We start from the raw sequence: 27,344 nt of genomic DNA on the forward strand, positions 1-27,344 counted from the left end.
GATGAGCATGGTGTGGTGACAAGGAACAAAGCTCGACTTGTGGCCAAAGGATACTCCCAAGTCGAAGGTTTGGATTTCGGTGAAACCTATGCACCCGTAGCTAGGCTTGAGTCAATTCGTATATTATTGGCCTATGCTACTTACCATGGCTTCAAGCTTTACCAAATGGACGTGAAGAGTGCCTTCCTCAATGGACCAATCAAGGAAGAGGTCTATGTTGAGCAACCTCCCGGCTTTGAAGACAGTGAGTATCCTAACCATGTTTATAAGCTTTCTAAGGCGCTTTATGGGCTCAAGCAAGCCCCAAGAGCATGGTATGAATGCCTTAGGGATTTTCTTATCACTAATGGATTCAAAGTCGGAAAGGCCGATCCTACTCTATTCACTAAAACTCTTGAAAATGATTTGTTTGTATGCCAAATTTATGTTGATGATATTATATTTGGGTCTACTAACAAATCTACATGTGAAGAGTTTAGTAGGATCATGACACAAAAGTTCGAGATGTCTATGATGGGGGAGTTGAAATATTTCTTAGGATTTCAAGTGAAGCAACTCCAAGAGGGCACCTTCCTAAGCCAAACGAAGTATACTCAAGATATTCTAAGCAAGTTTGGAATGAAGGATGCCAAACCCATCAAGACACCCATGGGAACCAATGGGCATCTCGACCTCAACGAAGGAGGTAAATCCGTCGATCAAAAGGTATATCGGTCGATGATAGTCTCTTTACTCTACTTATGTGCATCTTGACTGGATATTATGCTTTCCGTATGCATGTGTGCAAGATTTCAAGCCGACCCTAAGGAAACTCACCTTACGGCCGTAAAACGGATCTTGAGATATTTAGTTTATACTCCTAAGTTTGGGCTTTGGTATCCTAGGGGATCCACATTTGATTTGATTGGTTATTCGGATGCCGATTGGGCGGGGTGTAAAATCAATAGAAAGAGCACATCGGGGACTTGCCAGTTCTTGGGAAGATCCTTGGTGTCTTGGGCTTCAAAGAAGCAAATTTCGGTGGCTCTTTCTACCGCCGAAGCCGAGTACATTGCCGCAGGCCATTGTTGCGCGCAACTACTTTGGATGAGGCAAACCCTTAGGGACTATGGTTACAAATTGACCAAAGTTCCTCTTCTATGTGATAATGAGAGTGCAATCCGTATGGCGGATAATCCCGTTGAGCATAGCCGCACTAAACACATAGCCATTCGGTATCACTTTTTAAGGGATCACCAACAAAAGGGAGATATCGAGATTTCTTACATTAATACTAAAGATCAATTAGCTGATATCTTTACCAAGCCACTTGATGAACAAACTTTTAACAAACTTAGGCATGAGCTAAATATTCTTGATTCTAGGAACTTCTTTTGTTGATTCGCACACATAGCTCTTTTATATACCTTTGATTATGTCTCTTTCATGTGCTATGACTAATGTGTTTTCAAGTGAATTTCAAACCAAGTCATAGGTATATTGAAAGGGAACTGGAGTCTTCGGCGAAGACAAAGGCTTCCACTCCGTAACTCACCCTTCGCCATCGCTCCGAGCAACCCTCCATCTTTGGGGGAGAGAGCAAAAGGACTTCAACTTTGGTATAATCTTCACTCATTTATTTATGACCAAAGGAGGAGAGAGTAATTCTGAGGGCTCTAATGATTCTGTTTTTGGCGATTCATGCCAAAGGGGGAGAGAGTAAGATCCCAAAGCAAAAGGACCGCACCACCACCAATTTCTATAATTTTAGTTTTTCAAAGAGTATTTTCAAATTGGTATCTTACTTGTGATATAATTTCAAATTGGTATACCCTCTTCAAAATTAATATCAAAACCCTCTTGAACACTAAGAGGAGGATTTCATTAAGGGGGGGTTTTGTTTAGTCAAAGGAAAAGCATTTGAAACAGGGGGAGAAAATTTCAAATCTTGAAAATGCTTTGCAAATCTTATTCATTTACCTTTGACTATTTGCAAAAGAACTTTGAAAAGGATTTACAAAAAGATTTGCAAAAACAAAACATGTGGTGCAAGCGTGGTCCAAAATATTAAAAATAAAGAAACAATCCATGCATATCTTGTAAGTATTTATATTGGTTCAATTCCAAGCAACCTTTACACTTACATTATGCAAACTAGTTCAATTATGCACTTCTATATTTGCTTTGGTTTGTGTTGGCATCAATCACCAAAAAGGGGGAGATTGAAAGGGAATTAGGCTTACACCTAGTTCCTAAATGATTTTGGTGGTTGAATTGCCCAACACAAATAATTGGACTACTATTTTGCTCTAGTGTATAAGTTATACAGGTGCCAAAGGTTCACACTTAGCCAATAAAAAGACCAAGTATTGAGTTCAACAAAAGAGCAAAGGGATAACCGAAGGCATCTCTGGTCTGGCGCACCGGACATGTCCGGTGCACCAGAGGACTCCAACTCAAACTCGTCACCTTCGGGAAAATCCAGAGGCGACTCCGCTATAATTCACCGGACTGTCCGGTGTACACCGGACAGTGTCCGGTGCTCCAACGAACGGCGCCTTAGGAACTCGCCAGCTTCGGGAATTCACAACGGCTAGTCCGCTATAATTCATCGGACATGTCCGGTGTACACCGGACTGTCCGGTGTGCCATCGAAGCAACGGATACTTCGGCGCCAACGGCTACCTGCAGCGCATTGAATGCTCGCCAGCGCGCGCAGAAGTCAGGCACGCCCATGCTGGCGCACCGGACACTCTACAGTACATGTCCGATGCGCCACCGGACATCCAGGCGGGCCCAGAAGACAGTGCTCCAACGGTCGAATCCCAACGGCTTTGGTGACGTGGCTGGCGCACCAGACTGTCCGGTGCACCATACGACAGTCAGCCCCACCAAACGACTAGTTTGGTGGTTGGGGCTATAAATACCCCAACCACCCACCATTCATTGCATCCAAGTTTTCACACTTTCAACCACTTACAAGAGCTAGGCATTCAATTCTACACACACTCAAGAGATCATATCGTCTCCCGAATTCCACACAAAGCTTTAGTGACTAGTGAGAGAGATTTGCTTGTGTTTTTTCGAGCTCTTGCGCTTGGATTGCTTTCTTCTTTCTTGATTCTTCATTGCGATCAAACTCACTTGTAATTGAGGCAAGAGACACCAATCTTGTGGTGGTCCTTGTAGGAACTTTGTGTTCCAAATGATTGAGAAGAGAAAGCTCACTCGGTCCGAGGGACCGTTTGAGAGAGAGAAAGGGTTGAAAGAGACCCGGTCTTTGTGACCACCTCAACGGGGAGTAGGTTTGCGAGAACCGAACCTCGGTAAAACAAATCCGCGTGTCACACCTCTTATTTGCTTGCGATTTGTTTTGCACCCTCTCTCGCGGACTCAATAATATTTCTAACGCTAACCCGGCTTGTAGTTGTGATTATTTTTGAGAATTTCAGTTTCGCCCTATTCACCCCCCCCCTCTAGGCGACTTTCAGAAAGCATGGTTCTTTTGACAACTATTAGTCATAGGGGCCTTCCCTTTCTCCTTGGCGGGAATGGGAGCCTTATGACTAGTTAAGTTCTTGGCTTCCCTCTTGAAGCCAAGCCCATCCTTAATTGAGGGGTGTCTACCAATGGTGTAGGCATCCCTTGCAAATTTTAGTTTGTCAAATTCATCCTTGCTAGTCTTAAGTTGGGCATTAAGACTAGCCACTTCACCATTTAGTTTTGCAATGGAAACTAGATGTTCACTACACGCATCAACATTAAAATCTTTACACCTATTGCAAATCACAACATGTTCTACACAAGAGTTAGATCTATTTGCTACTTCTAACTTAGCATTCAAGTCATCATTAATACTCTTTAAGTTAGAAATAGACTCATGGCATGTAGATAGTTCACAAGAAAGCATTTCATTCCTTTTAATTTCCAAAGCAAGAGATTTTTGTGCCTCTACAAATTTATCATGTTCTTCATACAAAAGATCCTCTTGCTTTTCTAACAATCTATTCTTATCATTCAAAGCATCAATCATTCATTGATCTTATCAATTTTATTTCTATCTAAACCTTTGAATAAACTAGAATAGTCTATTTCATCATCATCACTAAACTCATCATCACTTGAAGAAGCATAAGTAGTATTGTTTTGAGTACATACCTTCTTCTCCTTCGCCATAAGGCATGTGTGACGCTCGTTGGGGAAGAGGGATGATTTGTTGAAGGCCGATGCAGCGAGTCCTTCGTTGTCGGAGTCGGACGACGAGCAATCTGAGTCCCACTCCTTGCCAAGGTGTGCCTCGCCCTTAGCCTTCTTGTAAGCCTTTTTCTTTTCCCTCTTCTTATCTTGTTCCTGGTCACTATTATTATCGGGACAATTAGCGATAAAATGACCAATCTTACCACATTTGAAGCAGGAGCGCTTCCCCTTCGTCTTGTTCTTGTTGGGGTGCTCCTTGCGACCCTTTAGCGTCGTTTTGTTCCTCTTCCCGTCTTTTCTTTTGTGGCTCGAGCCCGAGTCAGTAGGCTTGTCATCTTTTGGATCATTGACGAAGGACTCCTTCTCCTTATCATTGACCACCATCCCCTTGCCCTTAGGATCCATCTCTTCGGGCGATTAGTCCCTTACGTGAAGAGAACGACTCTGATACCAATTGAGAGCACCTAGAGGGGGGGAATAGGTGATCCTGTAAAAACTTGAAACTTAATGCCACAAAACTTGATTAGGAGTTAGTACAATAAAGCCAAATGGCTAGAGAGGAGTTCTAGCAAGACACGATAACCACAAGAAGATCAACACAGATAGGCACAATGGTTTATCCTGTGGTTCGGCCAAGTCCAACACTTGCCTACTCCATGTTGTGGCGACCCAACGGACGAGGGTTGCAATCAACCCCTCTCAAGCGGTCCAAAGACCCACTTGAATACCATGATGTTTTGCTTTGCTTTACTATATCCCGCTTGCGAGGAATCTCCACAACTTGGAGCCTCTCGCCCTTACAATTTGATGTTCACAAAGAAGCACGAAAGTAAGGCTGGGATGAGCAATGCACACAAGACACAAAATCAGAGCACAACACGCACACAAGTCACAACTCGAGCTCACAACACAACCCAAAGAGATTTCTACTCAAATGGAGCTCTAGTTGCTATCACAAACAATCGAATGCGCGGAATTGGAGTCTTGGTGCTTAGGAATGCTTAGAGAATGCTTGGTGTACTCCTCCTGCGCCTAGGGGTCCCTTTTATAGCCCCAAGGCAGCTAGGAGCCGTTGAGAGCATTCCAGGAAGGCAATTCTTGCCTTCTGTCGCCTGGCGCACCGGACACTGTCCGGTGCGGATTTCTTTCCTTCTTTGGCGAAGCCGACCGTTGGAGATTCAGAGCCATTGGCGCTGATAGTCGCCTAGAGGGGGGTGAATAGGGCGAAACTGAAATTTACAAAATTAATCACAACTACAAGCCGGGTTAGCGTTAGAAATATAATTGAGTCCGCGAGAGAGGGTGGAAAACAAATCGCAAGCAAATAAGAAGTGTGACACGCGGATTTGTTTTACCGAGGTTCGGTTCTCGCAAACCTACTCCCCGTTGAGGAGGCCACAAAGGCCGGGTCTTTTTCAACCCTTTCCCTCTCTCAAACGGTCCCTCGAACCGAGTGAGCTTTCTCTTCTCAATCAAACGGGAACAAACTTCCCCGTAAGGATCACCACACAATTGGTGTCCCTTGCCTTGGTTACAATTGAGTTGATCGCAAGAAAGATTGAAAGAAAGCACGATTGCAAAAAGCCAAGCGACAAGAGCGACAAATAACACACGGATCACTTTCTCTCTCAAGTCACTAATCACTAATGATCTCTTTTCTCAATTGTGAAACTTGGAGAGGTGGAGGCTTTGAATGTGTCTTGGAATGAATTGCTAGCTCTTGTATTGAATGTTGAAGGTTGGAATGCTTGGATGTCATGAATGGAGGTGGTTGGGGTGGTATTTATAGCCCCCAACCACTTCCTAGCCGTTGCACCATTCTACTGAGCGCGGACGGTCCGCGAGCCAGGTCCGGACGGTCCGCCCCTGTTGATCAACGGCTGAAAACGCAACGGTCAGCAGTAACAGCTATATCAACGGCTATATTGCATTTAATGCGTCGTCAGATGTCAGATAGAGTCAGTCGCGGACGGTCCGGTCGTGCACCCCGGACGGTCCGCGCGGACGCTATAATTCATTTTTCCGAACCCGTCACCTTCGGGTTTTTCGGTTCCTCACCTACCGGACGGTCCGCGCCTGACGCCGGACGGTCCGCGCGAGGTCTCAGACGGTCCGCTCTTTTCCTCCGGACGGTCCATAGTGCAGATTCGGATTTATGCATTGGTTCTGCCCGAGGGTCATCCAGGTGGTGCGGACGGTCCGCTGCAAGGGTCCGGACGGTCCGCGCTTGGCCTGTTTTTCCAAAAGGCTTCTCCTGTCCGGAATAATCTACGGTATTCCGGACAGTCGATTTAGTATGTTTGTAGATGAACCTTTGACACCTGTAGAACACATAATCTAGAGCAAACTAGTTAGTCCAATTATTTGTGTTGGGCAATTCAACCACCAAAATCAATTAGGAAGTAGGTGTAAGCCTAATTCCCTTTCAATCTCCCCCTTTTTGGTGATTGATGCCAACACAAACCAAAGCAAGAAAGGAAGTGTATAATTGAACTAGTTTGCATAATGTACGCGCAAAGGTTGCTTGGTATTGAGCCAATCTAAATACTTACAAGATATGCATGGATTGTTTCTTTCTTATTTAACATTTTGGACCACGCTTGCACCACGTGTTTTGTTTTTGCAAACTCTTTTGTAAATCTTTTTCAAAGTTCTTTTGCAAATAGTCAAAGGCAAATGAATAAGATTTTGAGAAGCATTTTCAAGATTTGAAATTTTCTCCCCCTGTTTCAAATGCTTTTCCTTTGATTAAACAAAATTCCCCCTAAATGAGATCCTCCTCTTAGTGTTCAAGAGGGTTTTGATATATCATTTTTGAAATACTACTTTCTCCTCCTTTTGAACATAATTGGATACCAATTGATAAAATTCTTGGAAACACGAAGTTTTTGAAATTGGTGGTGGTGCGGTCCTTTTGCTTTGGGCTCTTACTTTCTCCCCCTTTGGCATGAATCGCCAAAAACGGAATCATTATAGCCCTCGAAGTGCTATCTTCCCCTTTGGTTATAAATAAATGAGTTAAGATTATACCAAAGACGAAGTCCGGTCCTTTTGCTTTGGGCTCTTACTCTCTTCCCCAAAGACAAGGTCCTTTTCTTTGATGCTCAGCTTTTCTCCCAAGAATGGAGAATCTCTTGGAGCGACGGCGAAGGATGAGTTACGGAGTGGAAGCCTTTGTCTTCGCCGAAGACTCCAATTCCCTTTCAATATACCTATGACTTGGTTTGAGATAGACTTGAAAACACATTAGTCATAGCATATAAAAGAGATATGATCAAAGATATATAAATGAGCTATGTGTGCAATCTAGCAAAAGAAATTGCGCGAATCAAGAATATTGAGCTCATGCCTAAGTTTGGTAAAAGTTTGTTCATCAAGAGGCTTGGTAAAGATATCGGCTAATTGATCTTTAGTGTTAATATAAGAAATCTCGATATCCCCCTTTTGTTGGTGATCTCTTAAAAAATGATACCGAATGGCTATGTGTTTAGTGCGGCTGTGCTCGACGGGATTGTCGGACATTTTGATTGCACTCTCATTATCACATAGCAAAGGGACTTTGGTTAATTTGTAACCGTAGTCCCGCAGGGTTTGCCTCATCCAAAGCAATTGCGCGCAACAATGGCCTGCGGCAATATACTCGGCTTCGGCGGTGGAAAGAGCGACCGAATTTTGCTTCTTTGAAGCCCAAGACACCAAGGATCTTCCCAAGAACTGGCAAGTCTCCGATGTGCTCTTCCTATTAATTTTGCACCCCGCCCAATCGGCATCCGAATAACCAATCAAATCAAATGTGGATCCCCGAGGGTACCAAAGCCCAAACTTAGGAGTATAAGCCAAATATCTCAAGATTCGTTTTACGGCCGTAAGGTGTGATTCCTTAGGGTCGGATTGGAATCTTGCACACATGCAAACGGAAAGCATAATGTCCGGTCGAGATGCACATAGATAGAGTAATGAACCAATCATTGACCGGTATACCTTTTGATCCACGGACTTACCTCCCGTGTCGAGGTCGAGATGCCCATTAGTTCCCATGGGTGTCTTGATGGGTTTGGCATCCTTCATTCCAAACTTGCTTAGAATATCTTGAGTGTACTTCGTTTGGCTTAGGAAGGTGCCTTCTTGGAGTTGCTTCACTTGAAATCCTAAGAAGTACTTCAACTCCCCCATCATAGACATCTCGAACTTTTGTGTCATGATCCTACTAAATTCTTCACATGTAGACTCGTTAGTAGACCCAAATATAATATCATCGACATAAATTTGGCATACAAACAAGTCTTTTTCAAGAGTTTTAGTAAAGAGTGTAGGATCGGCTTTTCCGACTTTGAATCCATTTGCAATAAGAAAATCTCTAAGGCATTCATACCATGCTCTTGGGGCTTGCTTGAGCCCATAAAGCGCCTTAGAGAGCTTATAGACATGGTTAGGATACTCACTGTCTTCAAAGCCGGGAGGTTGCTCAACATAGACCTCTTCCTTGATTGGTCCATTGAGAAAGGCACTTTTCACGTCCATTTGATAAAGCTTAAAGCCATGGTAAGTAGCATAGGCCAATAATATACGAATTGACTCAAGCCTAGCTACGGGTGCATAGGTTTCACCGAAATCCAAACCTTCGACTTGGGAGTATCCCTTGGCCACAAGTCGAGCTTTGTTCCTTGTCACCACACCATGCTCATCTTGCTTGTTGCGGAAGACCCATTTGGTTCCTACAACATTTTGGTTAGGACGTGGAACTAAATGCCATACCTCATTCCTCGTGAAGTTGTTGAGCTCTTCTTGCATTGCCACCACCCAATCCGAATCTTGAAGTGCTTCCTCTACCTTGTGTGGCTCAATAGAGGAAACAAACGAGTAATGCTCACAAAAATGTGCAACACGAGATCTAGTAGTTACCCCCTTATGAATGTCGCTGAGGATGGTGTCGACGGGGTGATCTCGTTGGATTGCTTGGTGGACTCTTGGGTGTGGCGGCCTTTGCTCTTCATCCTCCTTGTCTTCCTCATTTGCATCTCCCCCTTGATCATTGCCATCATCTTGAGGTAGCTCATTTGCTTGATCTTCTACTTCATTATCTTGAGCTTCAACCTCATTTTGAGTTGGTGGAGAAGCTTGCGTGGAGGAGGATGGTTGATCTTGTGCATTTGGAGGCTCTTCGAATTCCTTAGGACACACATCCCCAATGGACATGTTCCTTAGCGCGATGCACGGAGCCTCTTCAATACCTATCTCATCAAGATCAACTTGCTCTACTTGAGAGCCGTTAGTCTCATCAAACACAACGTCACAAGAAACTTCAACTTGTCCAGTGGACTTGTTAAAGACTCTATATGCCTTTGTGTTTGAATCATATCCTAGTAAAAAGCCTTCTACAGTCTTAGGAGCAAATTTAGATTTTCTACCTCTTTTAACAAGTATAAAGCATTTGCTACCAAAGACTCTAAAATATGAAATATTGGGCTTTTTACCGGTTAGGAGTTCGTATGATGTCTTCTTGAGGATTCGGTGTAGATATAACCGGTTGATGGCGTAGCAAGCGGTGTTGACCGCCTCCGCCCAAAACCGATCCGAAGTCTTGTATTCATCAAGCATGGTCCTTGCTATGTCCAATAGAGTTCTATTCTTCCTCTCCACTACACCATTTTGTTGTGGCGTGTAGGGAGAAGAGAACTCATGCTTGATGCCCTCCTCCTCAAGGAAGCCTTCAATTTGAGAGTTCTTGAACTCCGTCCCGTTGTCGCTTCTTATTTTCTTGATCCTTAAATCGAACTCATTTTGAGCCCGTCTCAAGAATCCCTTTAAGGTCTCTTGGGTTTGAGATTTCTCCTGTAAAAAGAATACCCAAGTGAAGCGAGAATAATCATCCACGATAACTAGACAGTACTTACTCTCGCCGATGCTTATGTAAGCAATCGGGCCGAATAGGTCCATGTGTAGTAGCTCCAGTGGCCTGTCGGTCGTCATGATGTTTTTGTGTGGATGATGAGCACCAACTTGCTTTCCTGCCTGGCATGCGCTACAAATCCTGTCTTTCTCAAAATGAACATATGTTAATCCTAAAATGTGTTCTCCCTTTAGAAGCTTATGAAGATTCTTCATCCCAACATGGGCTAGTCGGCGGTGCCAGAGCCAACCCATGTTAGTCTTAGCAATTAAGCATGTGTCGAGTTCAGCTCTATCAAAATCTACTAAGTATAGCTGACCCTCTAACACACCCTTAAATGCTATTGAATCATCACTTCTTCTAAAGACAGTGACACCTATATCAGTGAAAAGACAGTTGTAACCCATTTTGCATAATTGAGATACAGAAAGCAAATTGTAATCTAATGAATCTACAAGAAAAACATTGGAAATAGAATGATCAGGAGATATAGCAATTTTACCAAGACCTTTGACCAAACCTTGATTTCCATCCCCGAATGTGATAGCTCGTTGGGGATCCTGGTTTTTCTCATAGGAGGAGAACATCCTTTTCTCCCCTGTCATGTGGTTTGTGCACCCGCTGTCGATGATCCAACTTGAGCCCCCGGACGCATAAACCTACAAAACAATTTTAGTTCTTGACTTTAGGTACCCAAATGGTTTTGGGTCCTTTGGCATTAGACACAAGAACTTTGGGTACCCAAACACAAGTCTTTGACCCCTTGTGCTTGCCCCCAACATATTTGGCAACTACTTTGCCGGATTTGTTAGTCAACACATAAGATGCATCAAAAGTCTTAAATGAAATGCTATGTTCATTTGATGCAATAGGAATTTTCTTAGGCAACTTAGCACGGGTTGGTTGCCTAGAACTAGATGTCTCACCCTTATACATAAAAGCATGATTGGGGCCAGAGTGAGACTTCCTAGAATGAATTTTCCTAATTTTGTTCTCAGGATAACCGACAGGGTACAAAATGTAACCCTCGTTATCCTGAGGCATGGGAGCCTTGCCCTTAACAAAATTAGATAATCTTTTAGGAGGGGCACTAAGTTTGACATTGTCTCCCCTTTGGAATCCAATGCCATCCTTGATGCCAGGGCGTCTCCCATTATAGAGCATACTTCTAGCAAGTTTAAATTTTTCATTTTCTAAGTTATGCTCGGCAATTTTAGCATCTAATTTTGCTATATGATCATTTTGTTGTTTAATTAAAGTCATGTGATCATGAATAGCATTAATATCAATATCTTTACATCTAGTACAAATAGTGACATGCTCAATGGTAGATGTAGATGGTTTGCAAGAATTAAGTTCAACAATCTTAGCATGTAGAATATCATTTTTATCTCTAAGATCGGAAATTGTAACTTTGCAAACATCAAAATCTTTAGCCCTAGCAATCAAATTTTCATTTTCTAATCTAAGACTAGCAAGGGAAATGTTCAATTCTTCAATCCTAGCAAGCAAATCATCATTATTATCTCTAGGGTTGGGAATTGAAACATTGCAAACATGAGAATCAACCTTAGCTAACAAATTAGCATTTTCATTTCTAAGGTTGTCTATTGTTTCATGGCAAGTGCTTAGCTCACTAGATAATTTTTGACATTTCTCAATTTCTAGAGCATAAGCATTTTTAACCTTAACATGCTTCTTATTTTCTTTAATAAGGAAGTCCTCTTGGGTGTCCAAGAGATCATCCTTTTCATGGATGGCACTAATCAATTCATTAAGTTTTTCTTTTTGTTGCATGTTGAGGTTGGCAAAGAGAATACGCAAATTATCCTCCTCATCACTAGCATTATCATCACTAGAAGACTCATATTTAGTGGAGGAGTTAGATTTAACCTTCTTCCGTTTGCCGTTCTTTGCCATGAGACACTTGTGGCCGACGTTGGGGAAGAGGAGTCCCTTGGTGACGGCGATGTTGGCGGCGTCCTCGTCATTGGAGGAGTCGCTTGAGCTTTCGTCGGAGTCCCACTCCCGACAAACATGGGCATCGCCGCCCTTCTTCTTGTAGTACCTTTTCTTCTCCTTTCTTCTCCCCTTCTTGTCGTCGCCTCGGTCACTGTCACTAGATATAGGACATTTAGCAATAAAATGACCGGGCTTACCACATTTGTAGCAAACCTTCTTTGAGCGGGACTTGTAGTCTTTCCCCCTCCTTTGTTTGAGGATTTGGCGGAAGCTCTTGATGACGAGCGCCATCTCCTCATTGTCGAGTTTGGAGGCGTCTATTGGTTGTCGACTTGATGTAGACTCCTCCTTCTTTTCTTCCGTCGCCTTGAATGCGACGGGTTGAGCTTCGGATGTGGATGGATCATCAAGCTCGTTGATCTTCCTCGAGCCTTCGATCATGCACTCAAAACTTACAAAATTCCCGATAACTTCCTCGGGGGTCATTTTAGTATATCTAGGATTACCACGAATTAATTGAACTTGAGTAGGGTTAAGGAAAATAAGTGATCTTAGAATAACCTTAACCACCTCGTGGTCGTCCCACTTTATGCTCCCGAGGTTGCGCACTTGGTTCACCAAGGTCTTGAGCCGGTTGTACATGTGTTGTGGCTCTTCCCCTTTGCGAAGCCGGAATCGACCGAGCTCCCCCTCGATCGTCTCCCGCTTGGTGATCTTTGTGAGCTCATCTCCTTCATGCGCGGTTTTGAGCACATCCCAAACCTCCTTGGCGCTCTTCAACCCTTGAACTTTGTTATACTCCTCTCTACTTAAAGAGGCGAGGAGTATTGTTGTCGCTTGAGAGTTGAAGTGCTCGATTTGGGCCACCTCATCCTCATCATAATCTTTATCCCCTACAGACGGTACCTGTGCACCAAACTCAACAACATCCCATATACTTTTGTGGAGTGAGGTTAGATGAAATCGCATTAAATCACTCCACCTAGCATAATCTTCACCATCAAAAGTTGGTGGTTTGCCTAATGGGACAGAAAGTAAAGGTGCATGTTTAGAAATGCGAGGATAGTGTAGGGGGATCTTACTAAACTTCTTACGCTCTTGGCGTTTAGAAGTTACGGAGGGCGCATCGGAGCCGGAGGTTGATGTTGATGAAGTGTCGGTCTCGTAGTAGACCACTTTCCTCATCCTCTTTTGCTTGTCCCCACTCCGATGCGGCTTGTGGGAAGAAGATTTTTCCTTCTTCTCTTTGTGGTGAGAAGAAGATTTCTTCTCCTTCCCTTTGTTGGAGGAGCTCTTCTTCTTCTCCCTCCTCTTGGTGCGGGACTCTTCCGATGAAGTGCTCCCGTGGCTTGTAGTGGGCTTTTCGCCGGTCTCCATCTCCTTCTTGGCGTGATCTCCCGTCATCACTTCGAGCGGTTAGGCTCTAATGAAGCACCGGGCTCTGATACCAATTGATAGTCGCCTAGAGGGGGGGTGAATAGGGCGAAACTGAAATTTACAAAATTAATCACAACTACAAGCCGGGTTAGCGTTAGGAATATAATTGAGTCCGCGAGAGAGGGTGGAAAACAAATCGCAAGCAAATAAGAAGTGTGACACGCGGATTTGTTTTACCGAGGTTCGGTTCTCGCAAACCTACTCCCCGTTGAGGAGGCCACAAAGGCCGGGTCTTTTTCAACCCTTTCCCTCTCTCAAACGGTCCCTCGGACCGAGTGAGCTTTCTCTTCTCAATCAAACGGGAACAAACTTCCCCGCAAGGATCACCACACAATTGGTGTCTCTTGCCTTGGTTACAATTGAGTTGATCGCAAGAAAGATTGAAAGAAAGCACGATTGCAAAAAGCCAAGCGACAAGAGCGACAAATAACACACGGATCACTTTCTCTCTCAAGTCACTAATCACTAATGATCTCTTTTCTCAATTGTGAAACTTGGAGAGGTGGAGGCTTTGAATGTGTCTTGGAATGAATTGCTAGCTCTTGTATTGAATGTTGAAGGTTGGAATGCTTGGATGTCATGAATGGAGGTGGTTGGGGTGGTATTTATAGCCCCCAACCACTTCCTAGCCGTTGCACCATTCTACTGAGCGCGGACGGTCCGCGAGCCAGGTCCGGACGGTCCGCCCCTGTTGATCAACGGCTGAAAACGCAACGGTCAGCAGTAACGGCTATATCAACGGCTATATTGCATTTAATGCGTCGTCAGATGTCAGATAGAGTCAGGCGCGGACGGTCCGGTCGTGCACCCCGGACGGTCCGCGCGGACGCTATAATTCATTTTTCCGAACCCGTCACCTTCGGGTTTTTCGGTTCCTCACCTACCGGACGGTCCGCGCCTGAGGCCGGACGGTCCGCGCGAGGTCTCAGACGGTCCGCTCTTTTCCTCCGGACGGTCCATAGTGCAGATTCGGATTTATGCATTGGTTCTGCCCGAGGGTCATCCAGGTGGTGCGGACGGTCCGCTGCAAGGGCCCGGACGGTCCGCGCTTGGCCTGTTTTTCCAAAAGGCTTCTCCTGTCCGGAATAATCTACGGTATTCCGGACAGTCGATTTAGTATGTTTGTAGATGAACCTTTGGCACCTGTAGAACACATAATCTAGAGCAAACTAGTTAGTCCAATTATTTGTGTTGGGCAATTCAACCACCAAAATCAATTAGGAAGTAGGTGTAAGCCTAATTCCCTTTCAGGCGCACCGGACATTGTCCGGTGCACACCGGACAGTTCGGTGCCCCCTTCTGACCGTTGGTGTCCGGTGCACACCGGACAGTTCGGTGCCCCCTTCTGACCGTTGGCTCTGCCACGCGTCGCGCACGGATTACGCGACCGACCATTGGCCCAGCCGACTGTTGGCTCACCGGACAGTCCAGTGTACATCGGACAGTCTGGTGAATTTTAGACGTACGCCGCCGACGAAGTCCCGAGAGCGGCCAGTTCGCCAAAGCCAGCCTGCCGCACCAGACACTGTCCGGTGCACCACCGGACAGTCCGGTGTACCCAGACTGAGCAGACTCTTGGCTGCTTCGAGCCAAGCTTTTCCAATTGTATCTTCTCTGATTCTAGCACTTAGACAAACATGTTAGTACACAAAAACCAATGTACTAAGTCTAGAATCATACCTTTGTATTGATTTCCACCTTATCCACCATTTGGCATAGTTTATCACTTAAGCACTTGTGTTGGACACTAAATCACCAAAATACTTAAAAATGGCCCAAGAGCACATTTCCCTTTCAGGACGCGAGATGGCTAGAGCCAGAGGAGGAGTGCGCACGTAGAAGAGCGAGGAGGACAACAAGTCCTCACACCTCACCGCTAGGACGTCGTAGGTACAATTCTCATCCCAACCCAGTTCAATTAATCTGTTTAGGTCCACTTTGACCATTGCTTATTATTAGTATGTTACAATCATTTTGTATCATCTATCTCAATGTATCTGTATGTGACTCGATTTGAGTTCTTATCTGAAGCATGTCCAATGTTGCTCTTACAACTTAAATTGAAGTCTTTTCTGATCTCTTTTACTATGCTTTGTTCTCAAATTTTAGTTGGTAGTACCCTAACTCCGATCTCTAGGAACAATTTGCACCAGCAGTGTGAAACAGAGACAATAGGGTGATCATCAATATAATTCCACATTGCAAATGTTTAACTGGAGGCGAATTCTATTTATGATTTCTACACAACAACAATAATTTCACAATGCAAATGCTATGTTTATTATGCATTGTTTGCATTTCTTAGTACACTTCTATAGTTCGTTTAATTATTTGATATCTTAAATTGTTGTATATTAGAGCGTTGGCTTGTGTTTTTGTAGTAGCCAAATAAGCATTGAATTGATAAGTTCCAGAAAAATGAAGTGGTAGACTAGACAAGTTCCACATGACTAAATAGAGCGAATTGAGTTACAGTCGAGAAGTATATTCACCTTGTAGAGTGACTGAATCATAACTTTCTCATCAAAACACCAGCTACAATTTGCGTCACTTAAATCTACATAAGCAAAGATGAAGAACTGTAAGACACTTCTGTGCCATATAGTCCTTTAGTTCTACTCTAGCAAGTAGTACTATTGTATTATGTTTATTTTTTTAAAAAATTGTACTACTACTGTACTAGCACCCTACTATTCCATTCAGACATGTAAAGATTAGCAATCAGTATGTGAGACGTTGATGCAATTTCGTCCAAGAAAACAGATAGTGGATATAACACATGCCATTTATACGACAAAACTAATATCGGTATGAGCATAATCATTTTAGCTTTACAACATTAGGATATAAAAATTATAACCAATTAAGACAAATTTAAAACATAAACCAAACTATTGCAGATGCTTAAAAATGTAGAGTGTTTGGGACAGAGACTGGTCATCTCCAAAATGGTCAGTTATTGACTATTTCAATCAGACAAAAATCACAAGCTTTAAATTTATTGTAGGGAGGAGTGTTTCTTGTGTTTTTGTAGTAGCCAAATAAGCATTGAATTGATAAAACACTATTTGACTCGCTGTGGTTCCACTACCACCATCGCCCACTTTAGTGACCCATTCATTTAGGTTATCCTTGGGATTGATAATTTCAATAGCACTTGCTTCACTAACGGCCTCCAGGATACACCCTTGCTTGCTCTAATAATAGATGTGTTTGTGTCTTTACACACGTTTTCATACTCCTAATGGGCATGCTTATGGACCATGAGGACTAATATTCTTTGTCTATTTTCTCTCTCTTAGGAATGGCTTTGTGATTTTATAATAGTTCTTTAACATGAGTGGATTAGGCGGTGGCAAGGATTTGGCTGCGTTGGTTGGTTTCTCGAGAGAGTAAAGCACTTACGTTGTTCCCGATTAGCACAACACCATGTGACCCGCACTCATAGATAGATATATTATTGGTAATCTGAATAATTATTAGTGAACTAGGGTTACTACATTAAATTTTCTTGTTAAATATTATATAATACACTGTCCTATTATGGAATCAACATGTTTTTGTTTGAGGTGTTGATTAATATCGCTACATATTTATTATTTTTTATCAATGACAAAGCACAAGTACAACTTTATATATATCTTTTAAGGTATGTAAACATCTACTTTTAGTGATGCGAACAAAAAACTAGAATAACAATTAGTGTTTTGGCATATCAATATATTTTATCATCGCTCCTTGTCATAGACCACGCTACGACTTTCTGCTCGTGCTTCAGCTTCCATGCTACCCCTCGTCTGAAGACATCAATTGCGTCGTCCAACCTTCCTTTTTAGATTATGGTATCGGAGAAAGTAACTGGGTTAATGGTCCAACCTTCCTTTGTAGTTTGTGATATCGGAGAAAACCACTAGGTTAATGGTGCTGGCATAGATATTGTAAAAGGAAGTTTGATTATATTATTGTTGGTTGTACGTGGGAGGAAACAAATGGACTATGTAATTATGGAATTGTAGATAGGGATGCAATAGACAACTATGTAGGTTTTGATAGATGATGCTTTATAGTAGTGGAGATTAGTTGTTGCCAAAGAATTGTTTAGATAGTGAGGTCGATGATTATCTTGTTTGTTTTCATGTATCCGTTTTGCACCAACATCTTATCGAATAATTTGTATACCGTTGCAACGCACAACATTGCACTATGTAGTGGTGAAATAGCTAGATTAAAATAACAAAATTTATGCATGGCTAGGATCACAAACGGGTTACGAAATATTTTCTCATAACAATATAGTACACATTTATACATAAGTTATCATGATATTATATGTTTCCGTTGCAACGCACGGGCACTTACCTAGTGTATATATAGTTATGCACAATAAATAACTTGTCCTTTTAGAGGACTTAGGGAGTAATATAATTGCAATAGTACAAATTCCAAATACGACTGTTCGCTCCGAGCGTTCGTTCATTGCAACTTCTATGACGTTGTAACAAAAGTTCATCAAAGATCATCCATCAGGGATTCTTCAACGATAGGATACATCATTATAGTGTGTTATTCTGCGATAATGGGGATATTTTGCCAGTAACACCTAAACCATCTAGGGTTATGCTATCAGGACTTTAGAGGATACCATAATTCCACATTTAGTGGAATATAACATTAGTAAATCTTGTGGAATGCACATGTGCTTATTTGACGAACTTCAAGTCATGTGGTACCTCATCTTATAATTTCTCATGTTTGTATGGGTGTTTATCCCTTTATAGGGTTATCAAATTTTGGTGTTCAACACAAACTTTGTTTCTGCTGGAAAGATTCCATCAGGGAACTATAATCACAGCTAGGAGATATTCTCTCTACACATAGTGTGATCATTCATCACAGCTAGGAGATATTCTCTCTACACATAGTGTGATCATTCATCAAGAATGTATTTTACAATACGAGATTTATATGTTGGATTTTTATAACTCAAGATTGTGAGTCCTCCTATGTCTCATGTTGGATCTTCATAATCCTTTAACTGTATATTTTAATTCATGTCATTTGTCGGATTATATCATATAGCAGAAAAATGTTTATTCAACACATATGTTGGGATGTGCCTCTCACATGACCACTTGAATCACCACATTCACCACATATTATTTCGATAGTGTCCATAAATGTTCGAACTTTAATATCGCGACTTTCTCTTTGCGATTATTGGTTCAACTTCGATTGCATTTATCAGTGATATGATAAGAGAGCTTCGAGCACTCATGTCTAGGAATTTGTTTTGATCCGTTTGCAATCTAGAAAGGCAATATATGTGTCGACACATTTGCCTCCCACATTTAATAACGACCTTCGCCATTTTTCAAAACGAAAGATTAAGTGTTCCACATTCCTCGCACAATAACATTGTGTGCATTGATAGAAACTTCATCATTAGGATGAACTTCTTCGCGAGACAAATCACCAATAGGGTGATTTCATAATAGGAGAGTTATCACAGACCACGCGAATCTATAATCAGCATATGCTTTAACTAAGGCTGGTGGATCATATTCGCAGACGTCCTCGCAGAACATATCAAATGTTAATAAGTCAAATGTGGACATGATATTAATCTTGGATAGCATTCAAATCAATATAGTTACTCCTTCAGCGATTTCTGACAAACTTCATATACATAGGAGCACACAACAAACGACAAGTTTAGCTTTTGTGCATTTTATAGAATATCAAGGCATTACACTTGATGATTATTTATCTTCTCTTAATGTTGAGATGTTTTAAAAACATACACTAGGTATTTTAAATGTTAGTTTAAAATTTATTAGATTATATAATCTAAAGATATTATAATTCTAAACAAACACTCCATTTATAATTTGGACATGAGTAGTCCGTAGTCGCTACCACTATAGTGGGGCACAGGCGATCGCATATTCGCACCCACCCATCACACGACAAAATCCCTCACCCTCGTGAGTCCTGACGTCCTCGCCCGTGCTCGCAGTTGGTAGGGTTCTAGCCATGGCGTGGAGCGCCGCCGCCGTCTCCAGGTTCGCAGCCGCCTCCCCACCCGCGGCACCCATCTCCGTCAGGCTTGGAGCCGCCGCTTCTCGCTCGTCCCTGTCCTTCTCCAGTGGGCGCCGACGCCCCGTGGCCGCGTCCCTCTCGACCTCTGCCACCGGTACGCCTCCCGCTACTTTGGCGCCAAACAGACGCGCGGATTGCTACCATTTCTTTGCACTTACTGTTTATCTCGTCGTGTCGGGGGGGGGGGGGGGGGGGGGGGGGGGGGGGGGGGGATACCTATTGTTTGTAATGACATCCTTGTTTCAAAACGGAGGATGGATTGCTTCAGCGATTCGATTGTAGGGGCAGCTAATCCATGGCAATAATTAGCTACAGATGTGCAATGCTGAATTTGCTGGTTAACATTTTATCTCCATGAAAAGGCAACAAAGTTTGCATTATGCAATGAGAAGTGCAAGCTCACTCAGCGTCAACCAATAAAAAACTAGAGATTGCAGATCTGGCTGGATGGTCACTTGTTCAGTATTTCAGTGCGTATGACACCAGCAATGCCCGATATAAGCATAAATAATGATCTAAATGTCCAAGGGGAAAGCAAAGCAATGATTATCTTTCTGATATCAAGGGGATTGCTGAATACGATGGGATTTGTAATAAAGTGCACATAAAAGTTTCTGGTGTTCATATAGGTTGGGAATCTTGGATATACATGGTTCTATGTAAGAAACTGCTCTCACAAGTGCTGAATGATTACTAGTATTTAGTAGTGAGTTTGCTAGAAGAGTGCTATACCCCTTTAAAATGCTATTAAGCGTCTATTATGCTACTGATTTTTTTTTCGCAATCCCGTATTTGTAGCTGAGAATCATGAAATTTAATGTCACAGTGGCATAGAGAGTTCACCCAAGCAATGTTAGCACAGTGTGAAAATGTAGTTAAGCTGAACAACAATTGCTCACCTGACCTGGTGTTTTCAAACATAAAAGAAATGAACTGGAATAAAGGACAACTACAAACCAAAAAACATGATTAACATGGTTTATGAGTTGCGAGTTGATGCTGTTGAACAACTAAACAAAACTGGTTCTTTCTCTTACACATGGAAACTCTGCGGGGCATTTGGTTATCTCTTGAGGGGGAAGTCTAAAATAGATTTTGAACGTCTTGGGCCATTTTGTATGCTATAATGACAATTTTGAGAAATTTGTTTAGCTGTAAAGGAGGCTGTTCAGACAGAGAAGGCACCACCAGCACTAGGCCCTTATTCTCAGGCCATCAAAGCAAATAATCTTGTGTTTGTTTCTGGAGTTCTTGGCTTGAATCCCGAGGTTTGCTTTTGCACTGTCGTTCTATCATTTTCTTGTTTTTTTCTACATTGCTTGTATCAGTTTCCTGGTTTTTCCACTGGACGAACCGATCAGTTTGCTGGTTGTAGGTGAAGAGACAACTAATATGCCTTTCTGTTTTCAGACCAGGAAGTTTATCTCTGAAAATGTTGAGGAGCAAACTGAGCAGGTGAAAATCTTGATTCTTTAATGCTGCTTACATGTGAGGTGTGAATATATATCATTTGTGATTTCTGAGTCGTTCACAGTATCTTTTAATCTTGCATAAAAAATATGTATTTCGAACATCTCTCATAAGAATTTACATGATTTGCACGTGCTATATAATAAACTGTCCGCAATATTTTAGAACTTTGTTATTGAATCTGCATTTGCTAAATGCAGAAATGGAATGCCTTGTATGATATTCTGCAAGAACATAAGTTGTCTTTGCAAATTGCAAGTTTGTGTTCTGAAAATACTTGTCTGCTGTATCTGCTGTAACTTACTCTCGGTGACAGGTTATGAAAAACATGGGCGAGATATTGAAAGCTAGTGGTGCTAACTATTCTTCAGTTGTGAAGACAACGATCATGTAAGTAAATGTTCTTTATGTTTTGCTCAAGATATTTTGATGTCTTCAGGTGTGATTCTATTATTTTACCTGCAGGTTGGCTGATCTGCAGGATTTCAATAAAGTAAACGAGATCTATGGCAAATGTAAGTTTGAGCTGTGTTGCTCCACCTGTTCCTAATGGTGTAATTCCATTCTTTAATAACAGAGCTGTGACAGCGTTTTACCATCATCAGATTCTGGATGTCACATATCGATAATATTTGTTTTCCCTTCTCTGAAGATATTTTCGTTCTTGCTGCAGATTTCCCGGTGCCAGCACCTGCACGATCAACCTACCAAGTGGCGGCGCTGCCACTGAATGCCCGGATTGAGATTGAGTGCATCGCTGCTCTCTAATCAGATCATCCAACCACTCATTAAATCATCAATAAGCACCCAGGAATTTGTGGTAGAGGTACCTGTACCAGTTCAGTGTCTGAAAACTGCGGGTAACAAACCTTTGTGTCCCGGATAAGTGATGTGTGTGTGTGTGTGAGTGAACAGTGCATCTAGTAGGAGAATTGTTGCGTGGTTTGTTACTTGGATTCTTCGCTCTTTAGACAAGAAGTACCATGGCATCAACATCAATAGCCTACTGTTTTCTTCCCAATAAGAATGAATTGGCTTCCCCAACAGATCATGGATATAGTCGTGCGTAATATTGTTTTATAATGTAGACTATATTATTTATAGAGTGAATTTAAAATAGGAGATGAGATGTGACCTAGGATGGATAAGCTGCTGGAGATAATTGACACTTATTAAGGGTTGTTTGGGATAAGTGCTATTAGCTAAAAATTAGTCTAAAATAGCTCTAGTTCATCTGTTAGGGAGAAACCATACCTTCGTTTAGTGGTAAAACACCCTTCAAGTCTTTATTAGCAGTAGGTAAACCCATAATGGATCTAGCTTGGTGTCAGTTGACATCCTTGGGGCATTGTGTCATAGGGGCCAAGGTATGTGCTAGCTAGGTTTTATAGCTCTACAAGACGAAGATGTGTCAACTAGGCCTAGAAGCTTTATAAGGTTGTCGTTAGTAGATTGTACATGTGGTTGTGCACATAGTTATTAAGGCGTCACTAAAGCGGTAAGGCAAGGCTGCAGGGCAAGGTGTCGTGATCGCCTTACTCGTCGATGTAAGACGTCCGCCTTAGCTAGAGTTTCGCCTTTTAGGCGCAAGGCGTCAGTAAGGTGTTAGATAATGTACAGATGGAGGAGTGGACTGCGGGGCGACAGCTGCGACCCTCCTCTCCCTTCCGTTGTGGCACGATTGTGCGGCCCTCCTGCTCTGCTCGCCACTATGCCCTTCCACGGCGGTGTGGGCATGCGTCCTACTCTCTCATTCGTCTTGCGATCTTGCGGATGTGTGTATGAGAACTTGAGGACTAGGGTATAGATATGGTGGCTTGGAGGTGCTTTAAATGGCCTAGATGGGCCTTTAAATAGACACTTATCCATACTTTTCATTTCTTTTTTCTATTTTAACATAATAGAGAATAGTTAAGGTGACAGACTGGATTAGGGAAGGTATGGAAAATTGTTGACAAATTCTATACTATTTGGTCTAAGTGATATGCTATTTTTTATTTTATTATTTAATTAAGGCTTCGCCTCGTCTTACACTTTATCGCCTAAAGGTAAAAGGGAGATTGGGCGCCTTATGTCGCCTTACTGCCTTAATAAGAGATGAGATATGAGATAGGATGGGCTGCTAGAGACAACCTAAGATGAGGGTTTTATGAAGGAGCTCTTTGGCACTCTCCAAGATGACTCAGTCTTGACACCAGGTGCACTCTCAACTAGGTTAGTCGTGCAAGGCCATGTGGTTGTGGTTCTTAGTCGCCTACTCAAGGGCATCCCTCATCACTATCCACTCTTCTTTCTACAACATCTAAAGCAGGATGAGGTCTTTCTCTAGCTTCTTGACCTTTTCCTCCAAGGTCCTTGAGCCTTGGAAGGGGCATGATGCATTGATGATGTCTTCTAAGCTGCGAGCCTCTCGGCCAAAGTCTTTGAGCTTTCTTCCTTTGAGAGGCATGCTCTCCACCTCCTATAGAAACCTTCATCATGCTCCAACTTCTTCGATGTGTTGAGGTATAATGGAGGGCATGCTCATGTGCGGGTCATCTTGTCTTTGAAGACTTATTCTGGCTCTTGCAACCTAGTGATCCTCTTTAAGATTTGAACTTCATTCGCCATGAGCGCCTACTCCTTGGTCATAAGGACAATGATCTTGGTCTCTAAAATTTGTTGGCGTAGCTTGAGGTATTGATCTTATTTGACCTTGATAGCCTCCTACATAGCCTCCCTAAGCCTTGATTCACACTGTTAGGGTATCCTTCGCCTTCACGAAGGTCACCCCCTCTTCATGGCAGCCTTGAGCCATGTTGCTTCCTCACGCCTCTGACGATGTAGCATGTCCTACAAAGCCTTGCCCTAGGTGGAGGTGATGTAGGCGACCAAAGAATATCCTCAACATTCTAGGGGGCTCCTCCATTTGCCCCTTCAGAGGGCATCGACAATCGCTGTTGTGCGGGGCTCTTAGACGACAACCTCCAAGTGGTCTCGTATCTAGTCAGAGAGCTCTCGTTCCTTCTTGAATCAGTTCCACTCAGCGGCGGTGATGGTGTAGGCCTCCTTGGCAACATCCTATAAGTGCATACTTAGATTTGATATGCTTTAGAATTTTGGTATGCAAACCTGCAAAGTTTTCTAGGAATTTTGCTACTTGCGATTTCGACGGAGACGGACGGGTAGGGCCTCGCCTAATTTAATTTTTTTATATTTTTAAAACCCAGTTTACATTTCTATGAAGGATTTTCAGTGACGGTTTCTTAGCTCAACCACTTGTGGCTCTCAGTTAACCGCCTGTATAAAGATATATTTCTAATGGTCCCTAACCCTGGTAGTTCTAAAAAACACCAATAAAAATAAATTTAGAGCATCTTCAAGAGAGGCCCTAAACAAGGTTGTATTTTGAAATATAGGGCTTAGGGTCATAAAACACCCCCAATAGTGGCCATATTTCATAAAAATCCATCAAACGATTATAGAGCTTGGTCTCTCGGATCCTCAATATACTACCTCATATATTGGAGCCCTATCCTCATTTTTATAAGTTTACAACTATTTATTTCCTAATAACATGATTTATTTCTCAAATAGTATCATTTAAGGCCTAACTGTTGAGTGAAAATTTTATTTGAGGCTTTGAACATTTTAAATGAGGTCCTATTTCAACTTTAGGGCTCTAATTTAGGGTTTCTTATTGTAGATGCTCTTAAAACTGTTTGTACAAAGCTTCTTCTTATTAGTGGCATGAACCTACTATAGCCTTCGCCAACTTAGACTATCTCTAGCAACGTCCCCCAAATTTCATCATCTAAATGAATATTTTCTGTCCTTTACAATACTTTTTAAAAATTTAAAAATTATATCTTCTATATCTTCTTCACCTTCGACAATATCCTCTAGATTTCATCCTCTATATTAACAGTGTACCAGATTTCACATTCTTTATTATTTTTTACCAATTATAGCCACGTGAATGAGATGCACAACAAATGAACAGTGTATAGAGGACGATCGTGCACCGTCCATTTCTAGTGGACACAGGTCTCCCTCTAAAATTTAGAGGACCCTTTAGAGTCCTTGTTGGAGGAAAAAAAGTAGGCTACAACCACTATAGTTTTGAATTCATAACCATATAGAGTTTATTGTTGGAGCTAGTCTTAGCACTAGTCAATTTATGTGGCCGCTTCATGTCCACGATTATTATCTGCAGAGTCACATTATGTATAAAAAAGAAGCACTCCGTACAAAAGTTGCGAGTCCCTATGCAGTTAATGAACTTGCATGCCGGCTACGAGCGTTGTTTACTTATACAGTTATACTAGTCCTAGGGAGTAAAGCACTTTGCTTTTGCCAGCGTGATTCGTTCCCCTTAGCCCCTATGCACAATTAAGGTGTGTAGTGAACACGTGAGCAGCTTCTGGAACTAATGAAGCTAGTGCGAAACTTCCTGTTCACGTACGAACAACAAGGACACGGCTGCTTTGCACGCACAAAACAGCGACACTTCGATAGACACAATGGTAGTGTAATGTCGACATCGTAATGACACTTACTGTCCTCTCCGGTTGCTGTGAAAAATCTACACTTTTGTCATTTTACTAGAGAGAAATCTATATTCTGGGCCTGTCATATGTGAATAATAGTATTGTAGTAATACATATAGATGATGTTTGGTTGAGATAGTAATGTGATGGGTAACACATAACATAATGTTAAACCATATTTGTTTAAGTTAAATCGTTGAAAAATAGGTATTTGCACATTCAAACTTATTACTGTTGTTACTAGAGCGTGAATCATTATAATTATCATTTACGTTACAATTCGTGAACCAAACGACGTCATAGTATCATCAGATGCAATGTCTTGGTAACATATAATAATTGTTCAAAAAAAAACCCATTGTCATCAACCTATGTAGATTCTCATCAATGGAACAATTATGACAAGCAACCCTGGAAAGTTGCAAGAAAAAGCATCTAATCATAACTGTCCAGGAAAAAAACAGTAACCATAAACTAAAGTAGCTAATGGACTAGCAGTTCTCTCACATGTTCATTCTGTGGTTCTAGTATTTATATGTAAGCTTGTTCTGTTTGTCCATGAAACTAAGGTAGACTTTTTCTTCAAAACCAACCAATAAAGAAAGGTGTAACTAGTAGAGTAATTATGTATATGAGGGTCTACAAAGCATGTACAAAGCGAAGCAGACCCCTGTTGGTTGCAGCATGCATGTAAAGCATGAGCACGATCGAGATGCTGGCTGTACAAAGTGAAGCAGACCTGCTCCTATCCAAAAGGACCCGATGAGTACCCGCATATCTTTGTTTTTGCAGATCCGATGAGATCCCCGCCCTTTACACATGCAGCCATACTGACACACGATCGACTTGCTCCTGAAAGATAGACAAACACCCTGTTGACTAACCGCAGAAATACCAAAAGAACAGTGGCAATTGCAAGTGGAGTACTGCATTTCCATGGAGAAAAATAAGGCACTGCAAAAACCGAGCTACGAACATCCATTCCATACCTAATACCTTTCCATGCATGCTACATATGTGCCAGTGAATATTCGTCCTGAGACAAACTTAATTTATTGAGTGGTGACACAACTTAAGGGCACTACTCTTAAATTAATTGAGTGGTGGCACAACTTAGGGACACTCTTGAATTAAAAGAAGGACAAGCACCTTGACTAGAAGAATATTATCAAACCCTAACGAGAATATCTGCTAGACACACCAATGGCAGTTCAACCTAGCTAGAGGAGATGACTCGGATGAGCATCATTGTGCCTCCATTATGGCTGTCAAGTTCCATCCAGACCAGACACGAATAAAAAGGGCGGGAGAGGTGCACATCATAATACTAGCGTTGCAACCTGGAATGTTCCGACTAGATGCTAGGAACATCATGAGATCATATATTAGCCAACGTCTAGTTATCTTATAGCTTGGTCAGACAAGTGTTGGGGTATCACTCACACGGTACATTATTACACCCTCTGTCATCGTGTGGCAGACAGGGATATTGAATAGTACCTCGTTTAGGTTTGTTTGGCAGGGGTAAGGGTAATAATAGATACGATCCAAATATTTCTTTACAATTTGTTTTAATTCTTAATTAATTTTAGTTCAAAAACGAATATACATAAAGTCTGGTCCGAGTCTTATATTTTACTCCATCCTAGAAAATAAGGAGCACATGTTTTTAGAAAAGTCAACATTTTAAAATTTTGACCAACCATTTAGCAAAAAAAACATATGTTTTTAATGTATGCATGTTATATATTTGAATTCGTATTCAAAAATACTTTAATATG

At 42.0% G+C, this 27,344-nt stretch overlaps 1 protein-coding gene across 1 annotated transcript; it reads left to right on the forward strand.

Annotated features, from left to right (window-relative positions):
- Nucleotides 1-19,335: 19,335 nt before the first annotated feature.
- Nucleotides 19,336-22,080, forward strand: LOC100273379 (reactive Intermediate Deaminase A, chloroplastic). Its single transcript, XM_008654926.3, has 6 exons — nucleotides 19,336-19,658; nucleotides 20,717-20,832; nucleotides 20,975-21,019; nucleotides 21,351-21,424; nucleotides 21,500-21,549; nucleotides 21,708-22,080. Exons 1-6 carry the CDS (start codon nucleotides 19,499-19,501, stop codon nucleotides 21,800-21,802), a joined length of 540 nt encoding a protein of 179 aa, XP_008653148.1. The 5' UTR covers nucleotides 19,336-19,498; the 3' UTR covers nucleotides 21,803-22,080.
- The last annotated feature ends 5,264 nt before the right edge of the window (nucleotides 22,081-27,344 follow it).

The sequence above is a fragment of the Zea mays genome, chromosome 7 (genome assembly GCF_902167145.1).
Source record: "Zea mays cultivar B73 chromosome 7, Zm-B73-REFERENCE-NAM-5.0, whole genome shotgun sequence".
Lineage (NCBI taxonomy): Eukaryota > Viridiplantae > Streptophyta > Magnoliopsida > Poales > Poaceae > Zea > Zea mays.